We start from the raw sequence: 12,758 nt of genomic DNA on the forward strand, positions 1-12,758 counted from the left end.
CTGGCCAGTCCATTCCAGGGCTTAGGAGAAAGTCAGCGCGCTTCCCAACCCGAGTCAGTCACAGTTACCACCAGAAACCGAGGAGGACCTATGACATCCCTGGAGAGTGACTTGCTGCTTACTTTCCATAAGCCCTGCCGGCAGTGAAGGGCTGTCTGTCCAGTTCCGGTGTGCCGTGGACGCCTGCTGTCCACCTCTTATGCACTCCAGCACCCCCATCAGCTCCCTCTTCTCCTTCACCAGCCCGGCAGTGAAGAGACTGCTAGGCTGGAAGCAAGGAGATGAAGAGGAAAAGTGGGCGGAGAAGGCAGTAGACTCTCTAGTGAAGAAGCTCAAGAAGAAGAAAGGAGCCATGGATGAGCTGGAGAGGGCCCTCAGTTGTCCAGGGCAGCCCAGCAAATGCGTTACAATTCCCCGGTCCTTGGACGGGCGGCTGCAGGTGTCCCACCGCAAGGGCTTGCCTCACGTTATTTATTGCCGAGTGTGGCGTTGGCCTGACCTCCAATCTCACCATGAGTTGAAGCCCCTGGAGTGCTGTGAGTTCCCATTTGGCTCCAAGCAGAAAGAGGTGTGCATTAACCCCTACCACTACCGCCGGGTAGAGACGCCAGGTGAGTTTTCTTCGTGATATCATGGTTTATTGTAAAAGTTAAGGAGGTGTGTTCCAGTTGATGGAGAGTGATGGGGGGTACAAGCAAGACAAGGACCCCTCCCCAGAGAGAGAGGGGTGGGGAGGGGAGGTTCAGTGTTGAGGAACTAATCCAAAATTTTATCGTCAGAAAAATCTAGAAAGAATTTTCATTTCAGCATACGTGTCAGCTCTGTGTGATTTTTGAAAAATTTAGTTTTATTTTGATGTGTTTTGGAGTCATCATCACCATCGTGTTTTTCTAGTTCTGGAGCCTGTGAAGGCCTTATGTGGCCTTCATATGATTCACTGTAAATAATCAACACCCTCCTCCCCGACTCCTCTCCCTCAACTGAACTGAACTGAGCTAAAATAAAGGTTTCTTGGCTGTCACTTTCCCCAAGCTCAGGTAAGTGGAGGCATCTCATTTTTGGGTCTGAAAACAGCCAGTGAAAGAGTTGCTGGAAATCATCCAAGGACTGAAAACAAGGGAGGTTGGAGGAAGATTGGTAGTTGTTCTTAAATATGGCTTTAAATATAGGAAAGTAATGTCCTAAACTCCTCACATTCCCAGATGTGTATGTATGTGCATACATGCATACAGTTCCCCCCACCATCACCCCCTTTTTGGATAAGTTGGGTATTGATCTTCATTTCTTCACACTGGCTGTTTAACAGTTTGACTGCATTTCTCTTTGGATTGCGTGTTGCTGTGGCTGTAGGGAAATGATTGTTACAGGAGCTTCCTTTCCCTGGTTGGCCAGCGGCTTCATTCTAGGAGACCTAAGGGCTGCCGTGTGAGCTCAGGAAAATGGCCATGTCCACTGAGACGGTTCTAAGTAGACAAGCTGTGATGGGAGTGCAGGCTGCCGCGGGGCTCCAGGCTTCAGTTAACCTTACAGCTGGGCTTCGCGCCCCATGACAGCAGGCTTAGCGAGGTCACCTTTCAGGCTCCTGTCTAACCATCATGTTGTAAACCTGTTGTCAAGGAAGTCACAGGCCTGGGTGGGAATGCCTCTTAGTCACTTCATTCCGGGATTGAGTCCCTGTGAAATTGTAATGAGAAAGTGCCATCCTCCTGGTGAATCTGACGCATTTTCTTCAGATTGTGTAGGTCTTTGCTTTCTTCCCTTCTTTCCTGCTTCTCTCTGGGCAATCTTTCGTACTTAAAAAAAAAGAAAAGAAAAAAGTCTTTAGTGTCTGAGTTTATAGCAGAAATGACCTGATTCTTTTTTTTGTTTTAAAGATTTGAGCTCTAGTAAACATTAAAAAAAAAAAAAATACACCCAATGAAAAAATGTTCATTAAGAAATCACATCTCTCTTCCTGAGTAGTATAGTTGTGAAAAGTATCTTGTATAATGTATCTGGGTTTCCCTTTGAACACCTGAAAACATAATTTTAAAGGATTATTTCATAGTTTAGTTTTTATGTTATGTAAGATTCTTTTAGGAATGGTAGTGTGAATGTTTTTATGTATGGCAGATATATTTCATATCATCATATTTTAAGTTTGGGTTTCTAAAATGAAAAATGGGTAAAGATTGTATTAATTTTTAAGATAATATTTAAACCACACAGGTTTTTAATTCCTAACTTGACTTTTTCATAGAAAAGGAATTTTAATATGTTACTTTTTTTGGCCATTTTTAAAGTAAATAGTGGGGGTGCCAAAAAAAATAAGCACATGACTTGTATTCATCTTTTGTTATTGGCATATATTGAGTATTACAATTTTAATACAGTTTTCCTTTCTTAAAAATGTGTATACGCTTTTTTGGCACCCTCTGTATTTTGAGAACAATGAAGATGTTAATGTTAAGCAAGTTTGCTGGGTCCCTAATTTACTGTGAAATTTATGCTTTGCCTGTGAAATCTCTCATTTTTTTGACCTCACATTTTAGGAACATTGAGGCTGCATTCTGATTTTCTTTTTACTCATAACCACTTGAGTTATCTATTTCAGTCCTTAAACAATCTGTGAAGGACCAGCTTTATTTTTTAAATCTCCAGTTCTTCAAAAATTGATACTTTTACTAGGTGAATGAAATTTTAAAAAGACTTACAAAATACAAGCCCATTTTTTTGTTGTCATTCATTTCAACAGATATAAAATTACTCTGTCAAATTTTTGTTAAAGTTTATAACCATTAATCCTCAATTCCAATACTTGTACCTTCATAGACTGGTACCCAACAATTAGTGAAGTGTTACCTGTCTTCAGGCCACGCTATGTGGTTCAGGTCTGGTACAANTTCAGCATCTTAGCTGTAGAGGGCAGTGTCACTGGCCCTCATATGTGGGATCCGAACCGGGGCCCTCTGGCATCTGAAGCCAGTTCTTAACCATCACACCACTCGTCTGGACCTCAAATGAAAAATTTTAATGAAATAATACTTATTCTTTCCTTGTTAGCTACACTGCAATATAGTATATTTTTGTTATTTTTACAAAAGTATTGTCTTCCAGTAAATTGATTTGAATAGCTATAAAACAACAACAACAAACCCTAGTTTATAGCACTGTTGTTTGTCTCATGGAGCCAAAGCTTTTAAAAGTTATATTTAGCTTAACATTGCTGAACATTTTTATAAAAAGCCCTTTTCTACCATGGATCTAAGCTTGAAGATTTATGCTACAATTTACTAATAACAAATCCTGTGTAAAACTAAGCAGAATTCAAAGCGCTATTGGAATTCAGATGATTCTGTGTTGTGCTACTTCTCCTCCTTCAGGCTCTCAACCCTCTGCAACCATTACTTTCATGCAGCCTGTCTCGAATAAGTAAACAGGACTTGTACACAGTGACTTAACTATACTTTATTAATTCAGGGTTGTTAAGCCACAACATCAACCTTTCCAAATAAAACTGAGTGTAAGTCAAACTGCCGAGTGAAAAAGAACAGCTATCAAGCCCTCAACTCTCCTTTTCGCCATAGTTTACCTGTATACAATGCTAGATAAAGTGATGTGTTGCTTTATATGTATTAAATGGCATCAATTTTTGTGTACCCAAGCTGCCCTCCTTCTGGCATCAGGTGCCTGGTAATGATCACAGTAGCAGCGGTGCAGATAGCGCCTTTGTTCAAAGGCGTGTATATAATCGGACTCAGAAAGTACAATTTTTGCCTCTTGGGAAGCGTAGGAGAAAATTATGTTTAATGCATATTAAACAAGCAGTAGTTTGAGATTATGAACTAGGTTGATTCCAAGATACTAAAATGAGTCAGCTTGCTCCAAAATACTATCAACAGCCACTTTAAACATTAATAAGATAGCTGGTTTCTAAAATCTGGAAGGAGGGGGTTTTGTTTAAGCCAGCTATTTCACAGAAGAGGAAGTGCAGTTCTATCTTAGGAAATTTAAATGGGATTGTTGAATAACTGGGAAAGAGTGTCTCTTTGGGATGAGAGAGCAAAGAAGAATTCAGTTGATTTTCAGGCAGAATAACAAATGTGACAGCAATACTTTCTGTGCACATGCTTACGTATGTGACTTTGTGTAACTTCTACAAAAGCAATTCTTTTTTTTTTTTTTAAAGATTTTTATTGGGGAATTGGGGGAAGGGAAACAGACAAGTTGCTGTCCTTTTGTTCTTCAGTCTAATTGTAGAGGACGTTGCTTCACTGGTTAAGTTGGCACCATCATTGCGCTCTTCCCGGACAAGGCAGATCAGTNCCAAGTCAGCTCTTAACCAGTGCGCCACTTGGCTGGCCCTCAATTCTGTCAGTTTTGCTTCATATATATTTGCCAGTCTGAAATTAAGTGCATAAATGTTTATAATTGTTATGTCCTCTTTCTGTATTGAAGCTTTTATTAATATATAATGTGCTTCATCTCTTTTAGCCTTTTTTTTAAAAGTCTATTTTGTCTGATATTAGTATAATCACTCTGCTCTCTTTTGGTTGCTGTTTGCATAGAAGAACTTTTCCATACTTCCATTTTCAGTCTATTTGTGTCTTTGGCTCTAAAGTGAGTCTCTTTTTGACAAAGTAGAGTTGATCATGTGCTTTTATTCATTCTGCCAATCTCTTTTAGTTGGAGATTTTAATCCATTTAGATTTAAAATAATGATAAAGAGGAACTTCCTTCTGCCAGTTTGCTGTTTGTTTTATATGTACCTGATAGCTTTTGGTCCTCATTTCCTGCATTACTGTCTTCTTTTGTTTTCTAGGTGAGGAGACAGATTTCTGGTGCTTTATTCTCTGTCATCTTACCAGAATCCACTGACTCTAGTTTTTTGTTTTTTTTTCAAGGCCCTCCTCCAATAACCAATTTAGTCAGTTTTAATAGTCATTATTCTTTTTAGTTTTTTCAGCTTGTTGTTTTCCTCTCTTTTACCTTCTCCTTTTCCTCTTTTTTCTAATTCAGTGTTTTTTGTTTTTGTTTTTGTTTTACCTTTTGGAGGTAACAGGTTCTTTTAAGAATTTGAAGAAAAATACCTATGGACTATCTCGCTAGAAAAATCCATGTATGCACAATCACCCAAAATAAGCAGATAATTCAGAGGTCCATAGATGCCCTGATAGCTCACCATGTCCATCTTGAATGGAGCCCCTATTAAAAGATGCATGTCTGTCATCCTTCTTTGGCATTGTGGGCAGAGGTTAGCAACCTTGTAACAAGATGCTCACTAGGAGACTGGTGAATGGAAACTGTCCTCTCACAGGTTTGTAGGTAATCTCTGANCCCAGATGGTAAAAATATGTTATCAAGATCTTTGTCTCAATAAAGAAAAACATATTCTTTCTCTTCTTTGGTGCCTCAGTTCTGCAGAATGCAAAATAAATAGAAGCCTGCGTTCAGGAGGGTGTGCAGCATTGTGTTTATCAATGGTAGGAATACACTGTAGATATCTCACATTAAAACTGAAGTCACAGAGATTATTCAAATTCCTGTTCATCCAAAAAAGGAAAATGAGTGTTTATTTGAGCTTTGTTAACATTGTGATGAAGACGCATCACTGAAAAGAAGCCATATGTCATTTACTGTGAGCCCCTCACTTTCAGGCTATTTCGGAGGCAACTCATGTTTTCATTCCTACATATTCATAGGATACATAAAAGGAAATTCAGAGGCTTATTATTGTCCAGGTAATTTTTGCAGGGCAATGTTGAGTGTTTATTCTCTAATGTCATAGGTAGTACATACGAACACTGACTTTTAAAGGGGGGAAAATCATTTGTTTCTCTGCTACTCTCACTTGTGGTTTTGTTTAAAGTCACAACTTTTTATGAAATTTTTTATCAGTATTTGCATGTGGTAAGAAATCCATAATGGATCGAAAACAAGAGCTATCCTATCTATCTGTAGGAACAACGTCTTTTAATCGTTCTTGCTTTGTTCTTTTCCGAGTTCCCTTTATTATTACTAAAAACCATGGAGGTAACTCTAGATAATATGCTTATACATGTGTTTCCAAATTTATCACCTATAGACAGTTTCATTGATTCTATAACATGAAAGATGAGGATTTAGCTAATTTATATTGCTTTCTTCTTCTTCTCAAACCTTAATATATATTTTGGTTTATAGTTTCTATTATTTTTTGGCAATTCTATTGGTCTCCATTGTGGGTTTTGGAGATAAGAATTGTTTTCCCTTAGAAGAGCACTGGTCCATTGCATTCTAGTATCCAGCATTGGTGATGGAAACTCGTGAGTCTGTTCGATTCTCATTTCTTTGTAGGTGACTTTGAGGTGTTCCGCTGGGAACCTTTAGAGTATTCCACTTGTCCTGATGTTTGAAATTCAAGAGGTATGACTAGGTTTGGAACTTCTTTCATTAATTGGACTGTGCACTCTGGCTCTATTCAATTTAATGACATAGATTTTCCTATAGTTCTGGGAAATATTCTTCAGCTGTTTCTTTGGTCACTTCCTCTCCTGTTTTCTTTGCATCTCTGCCTGCACTTACATTGGTCATAGGTTGCACCTCAACAACACTTATGGAATACCTTCTTTCTGCCAGGCATTGCGACACATTAGAAGTCAATAGAACCTATGAATGTCCGGACAATGCTTGACCTTGAGAATTGCATCCATTCCTAAGTTTTTATATAGAATTAGGATCGAGAAAACTCATGTTCTTTTTAAATTGTGGAACCCAGAAGGAACATAATAAAATAAACAGGCTTTATGTATAAGTCCTCTATGGCTGCTTGCCTTTTACTTATTCACTTTTATTATTACTCACTGTTTATCTGTTACTTAATAACTTTTAGTTGCCTTTAAATCTTTCTGGAAACACAGGTAGATAGTTTTTACTTTAGCAACACGGCTGAGCCTAAAACTTACTTTGGTCATCTAAATAATTCATCATGGTCTCTGAAGGAAAAATATTTTGAGCATCACTTGGTTTTATTGTAAGCAGTAGAAACGTATTTTGTCACAAAAAAAACGACAACAACAACTGAACACCTTATTGGCAGAATCAAAAGGAGATGTGAACAATTAGGTCTTCAAAAGGACCAGGTATAGGGCGGCTCTGGTAATCTCTTTGTTAGGAATGAATAGGCAGTTTCTCATGCTGACATCAGAATGATTCTCCTTTAAGCTTTTTGTTAATTCTGCTTAAGATTCAGGCTGCAAGGACCATTGGTTTAGCTTGATTCACAAGCTCACTTTTTGGGAAGAGTTAGTAAGCTGTTAATTGACCATTTCACGATGAACAGAAAGAATGGTGGAGTGGTATGTCCCAAAGGAAAAAGGGAGTTTTATCATTGAAAACGGACAGACAAAACCAGCAAGTTTCCACTCTGTTATGTGCCGACGAGCCAACGTTCACTTCTAACATGCTCTTCCCTTTCTTATCCTAGTGCTGCCGCCTGTCCTGGTGCCAAGACACAGCGAATATAACCCCCAGCTCAGCCTTCTGGCCAAGTTCCGCAGTGCTTCCCTCCACAGTGAGCCTCTTATGCCGCACAACGCCACCTACCCCGACTCATTCCAGCAGCCTCCGTGCTCTGCATTCCCTCCCTCACCGGGGCAAGTGTTCTCGCAGTCCCCGTGCTCGGCCAGCTACCCTCACTCCCCAGGAAGCCCTTCCGAGCCAGAGAGCCCGTATCAGCACTCAGGTCAGTGCAAGCTGCAGGTCCACAGGGAACACAGCACAGTTATCTATGGTGTAACTATCGTGATTATAATCACTGAACCTCATGTCCATACAGCACTTTAAAGTTCTCACGGCAAGCTCCTGCGGGCCCTGGGACCCTGCCCAGCCTCTGGGATGATCAGGGCTGCCCCCACTCTGGGACCATTGCTCTAGAGCTCCGTGCCTTTGCTCTGGTTTCTGGTTCTCATCCTCTGGAAGCTCTCAGAAACAAAATGGATTTGAGCAGCATCCATCTTGGGAATTTCCAGGGATGTTTTTTAAAAAGGCAGTGCAATAATAACATATAAAAGATTTCTCTAAGCCTAGCAGGACAAGCAGTGCGAAGGATCAGTGCTAGTCCTTTTCTTTGGCTGCCTCTTTCAACAAACAAAGGGAGCCCCTACCAACCAAAGATGTGTGCATGTCCGTGGGGCAGAAGGAGGCCCCAGGTCCATCCGTGCGCTCTGTTTTCACTGTGGGAAGCCAGCACAGCATCTTGAGGGTAGACCCAGTCAGTCCATACTTGCTGAACTGAAAAAGTCTGTGGAATGCAGAGGGCGAACCAAACACACTGTGATAAATGCATGGAACACCACATTTATATAAGTTAGTTAATGAAAAACAGATTCCGTGTACCTCATGAGGGTGAGGTAAATAATATCCTGAGCAAACAAGTTCCTGAAGGCATGCAGACATGCATTTGGTGATTTACCCCATTCATTTCTTCATATAGTCACTTATTTAACAGATATTCATTGAACTCTCACTATATGCAAGCATTGCCTTAGGGTGTTGAAAGGAAAACTAAAAGAGTAATATAAATTGTCCCTGTCCTTAGCTCATAAAATGTGAGAAGACAAAGAAGTTGCCTCTTTCTTTTCAAGCTAATTCAGTTTTTCCTTTTGCCCCCTCAGCAGTGCACCTACTATTTTACATATACAGCTACTGTTAAATTTTCATGCTATTATATAATTGCTTGTGTCTGTTTTCTCCAGCTGTCAGTTGTCTTCTCTTGTATGTCTAGCACAGAGTCCAAAATGCAGAAGCTGCTCATTGGTTGATTACACAGGCATTTGGAACCTGAGAGCAGAGCTCAGAGTCATAAATACAGGTTTTATTGAGTCAGTAACTAATGACTGAGCACCTGCTAAGTGTCAGGCGCTGTGCTGGTGTTAGAGGTACAGTGATGATTGATTCCAACAATGGTCTCTGACCTTCCAGAGGTGATGACTATTGAGAACACTCATAATTAACAGAGTGTGATAAAGGCCACTGCAGTCCCGGCTATTAATTATAAGGACTTGAACGCAAGAAGGGATGTAAGGGATGGAAAGAAGGCATTGAATTTGAGGAGGAAGAATACCAGGACTTTCTGTGGGGATGAAAGCTGAGATGTGGTCCAGGGGTCGTTCACACATAGCGGAGGAGGTGGTCGAATTCTTACAAGTGGCTGAAGTCCCTGAGAAAGGGACACAACAGACAGAGGATCCATTTGAGGACAGAGCCCTAGTTAAGGGACAAGAGGATAGTTGTATCACATAATATATGTAGAGGGTGCCAGAAAAATGAATACACATTTTAAGAAAGGAAAAAACTGTATTAAAATTATGCTGATGGTAACCACTTTGAGGACCTCTTGTAATTGCAGAAGTCAAACATGACTTGTATTCATTTTTTGTTATCAGTATATATTGAGTATTACAATTTTAATTCAGTTTTTTTCTTTCTTAAAATGTGTATACATTTTTTGGCACCTTCTATATTTACTTAAAACACATTTTTGCTATAAAGATTTCCTGTACTGACTTTGTGTTTCTGCACTGGTTAAACTAACAGGTTGATGGCTTTTTTCTCTCTTCCCACACAAGAAGGACAGATCCCAGTGCTACACAGAAGCTGATTAGTGTCTCACAGTGGGAACAGCCCTTTTAATTTCAAAGAAAATAATTCTTCTCTGAATGGTTAAAGCAAAATTCCAACCTGAATAACAGATCTATGGATAAAAAAGACTCGAAGGAACTTTTGACGTTAACTGGTTCAGCTTCTTAAACTTTTTTAACAACTTTATTGAAATATAATCCACATGTCATATAATTCGTCCACTTAAAGTGCAGTTCAATGGTTTTTCATGTATGGTATTATATTTTTAAAGTTGTGGTAAAATATATATCACATAAAATTGGCCATGTTAATCATTTTTAAGTGTACCATCCATTAAGTACATTCGCAATGTTATGTAACCATCACCACTATCTAGTTCCAAATTTTTTTCATCACCTCAGAGACTCTACCCATTAAGCAATAATTCCCCATTCCCTGCCTCCTTCCAGCTCCTGGTACCTCTAATCCACTTTCTGTCTCTGAATCTGCCTAGTCTAAGGCACCTCATGTAAATGGAATCATACCATATTTGTGCTTTTGTGTCTGGCTTGGTTAACTAAGCACAGTGTTTCCCAGTTCGTCCATGTTGGAACACCTATCAGTTACTTCATTTCTGTGACTGAACAATATTCCATTATATGGATAGACCCCATTTAAAAAAAATCAATTTATTGATTTATCGATATTTGGGATGTTTCCATCTTTTGGTTTCTGTGAATAATGATGCTATGACATGGATGTGCAAGTATCTGAGCCCCTGCTTCTAATTCCTTTGGGAAGATGCCTAGGCGTGCAACTGCTGGGTCATGCGGTAACTCTCCATGTCCAGCCCCTTTATTTTATAGGTAGATTTACTCCAGGACCTGCAAAAGGGTCACCTTGCTTTTTATATCTTTTTCACCAGGGTTATAGTTCATTTTCTCATATGGAAATGCCTTCTCCATGCTTATGCGGTGTGGTTGGCGGACCTCCTAAGTGCCTATTAAAACATACCTGGCTACGTCCAACCCCTGATTGATGAACTCAGAATTTCTGCGGGTGAGGCCAGGAATCTGCATTTTTAACAAGCTCCACTGGCGATTTTTATGCACACTTGAGTGTGGGAACTACTTGAATGGACAAGTCAATAAAGGCAGACTGATTCAAGCTTTTATGGTGTTGAACTCCACTATTAACATTAGAAATATATACGGAAGGAATCAGTTATACTGAGGTTCTCACTAAAGAGCTTTCCTTCTGCCTCAGGAGTTTTTATTGTGTTATGAATTCATTTCTGATAAGATATGAGCTACTTGAATGCATGCCATTTTCCTAACCATGATCACTGTCTAATCATACAACTGATATCTGGGGAGAAGAGCCCTTCTCAGTGTGCCTTGGGCTCAAGGTTATAATCAGGTTTCAGCTGTTCTGTATTTGGGGGGCCATTTTGAACTACCTGAGACAGAACATCTCTGTGGCCATTGTACAGTACAATCCATGGCAACTGAGGAACTGAATATTTAGCTCATTTAGCTCATTTGTTTTGAAAGCCAGATAACAGACTCTTCTGCTCTTGAGAAAAGCTAGGAGAACAGCTCCTAGATTTGAAAATCTTACCATGAAGCCATTTGAACTCCATAATAATTCATAAGTTAGAGGGAAAACTAATCAACCCTTTAGGGAGGAGCTTAGGACAACCCCCTTTTCCTATAGGACACTCACAATGTCACTTCATAATACCCTTATTATGTTACTGGTCTCTCTAGCAAAAAGCACTGTCCACCAAGCCCAGGAGTTTAACGGCCAAAAAGGTTGGATCAGGGTGTCTTTGTGTAGCTTATCAGTTTGACATTCCTTTGTTTTACTGCTTTCTTTTAGTTGACACACCACCCCCGCCTTATCATGCCACAGAAGCCCCAGGGACCCAGAATGGCCGACCTGTAGCTGCCACAGCTGATAGTCATTTAGTGCTATCAATGCCTAATGGAGGTAATTTTGCAGAAGAACAGCTAAATGTAGCTATTTTCCAAGAGTACTTCCTAAACAAAACAAATAAAAAACCAAACCAAAACAAAATGTGCTAGCCTGCTCTTTCACAAGTGTTTTAAGGGACAGACAGCATGGCTTTGCATTTTAACTTGGGCATTCCTCAGGACCACAGAGTAAATGTTTTGTTTATCATCCTGGTTACTAGAATACATTTTTTGTTTTAATCTAGCATTTAAATTTTGTAGTTCTAGATGTTTTGTGGGGAACTGAGTATGTAAGAAGTTAGTGATTTTATCCCTTCTGTGTTTTCACTGTCAACTTAAAGGGCTATCTTTCATTTGACGTGTGAGGGGTACTCTTAGAAATAGATGTAAGCAGGGTTTTTATAAAATGTTATTTGTGTCTGACAATAGGCTAGAAAAATGCTGCTCAACCTTAATGTTCATACAAACCACGTGGCAATTTGTATAAAGGCAGATTTTGATACTCTCGATCTGGGGGGAGGGGGGCGAGGAACCTGTGTTCCTGACAAGTTTCCAGTGATGCAGGGCTGCAGTCCAGGAACCACACCACTTAGGGAAGGTCCCGAGGTATTTGCAGTATACCTAAAGTATCCCAGAGTGAATTTTTTCATAAGTTAAGAACCTTTTGTAAATCAAACAACCCCCTAATTTATCGGTTTTATAAATTTGTATTTCATCCATAAAGGAACACACTCTAGATCCAAGAATTACAAGGATATTCAAAGAAAAGAAAGATCATACAATCTATAGACAGACAGAGAAAGAGTGTGGGTGACAAAGAACTCTGAACTTCGGCTACTTTGAAAAGTTTGGGGTGAACACATAGCATTCACAGATTTCTCAATGAAATATGCAGCTCTCTTTCAAATATTCTTATGCCACAAATAGCTAAGTATTCCACATATACACTAAAGAGAATGTGAGTTTGTCTAGGTGGGTTTTTTTCTTTCTTAAATAATTTGAAGTCCTATCCGGTGTTTCTGATTTTTTTTTTTCATATCCAAACTATTATTTTTCATCTTCAGTTTCTTAGAAAATGGTACTTTTGCTACAGGGATTCAGTTTGGCACAGTGGCAGTAATATGATAGCTTTCACGTTGAGAGGTGAGGTGACCTGCCAACTTTCTTTTACCTGTGATGAAGTGTACATGGATCTGTTCATAG

The 12,758-nt window shown here is 39.5% G+C and overlaps 1 protein-coding gene across 1 annotated transcript in view; it reads left to right on the forward strand.

The window, feature by feature from the left end:
- Positions 1-6: 6 nt before the first annotated feature.
- The window catches only part of SMAD9 (SMAD family member 9), a 34,841-nt gene continuing 22,089 nt past the window's right edge, over positions 7-12,758 (forward strand). Inside the window, exons 1-2 of the mRNA XM_019653193.1 lie at positions 7-611; positions 7,445-7,702. Coding sequence (XP_019508738.1) covers positions 200-611; positions 7,445-7,702 — 670 coding nt within the window. The 5' untranslated portion in view covers positions 7-199. The remainder of the gene's footprint in view (positions 612-7,444; positions 7,703-12,758) is intronic.

Source organism: Hipposideros armiger, unplaced genomic scaffold (assembly GCF_001890085.2).
Source record: "Hipposideros armiger isolate ML-2016 unplaced genomic scaffold, ASM189008v1 scaffold_198, whole genome shotgun sequence".
Classification (NCBI taxonomy): Eukaryota; Metazoa; Chordata; class Mammalia; order Chiroptera; family Hipposideridae; genus Hipposideros; species Hipposideros armiger.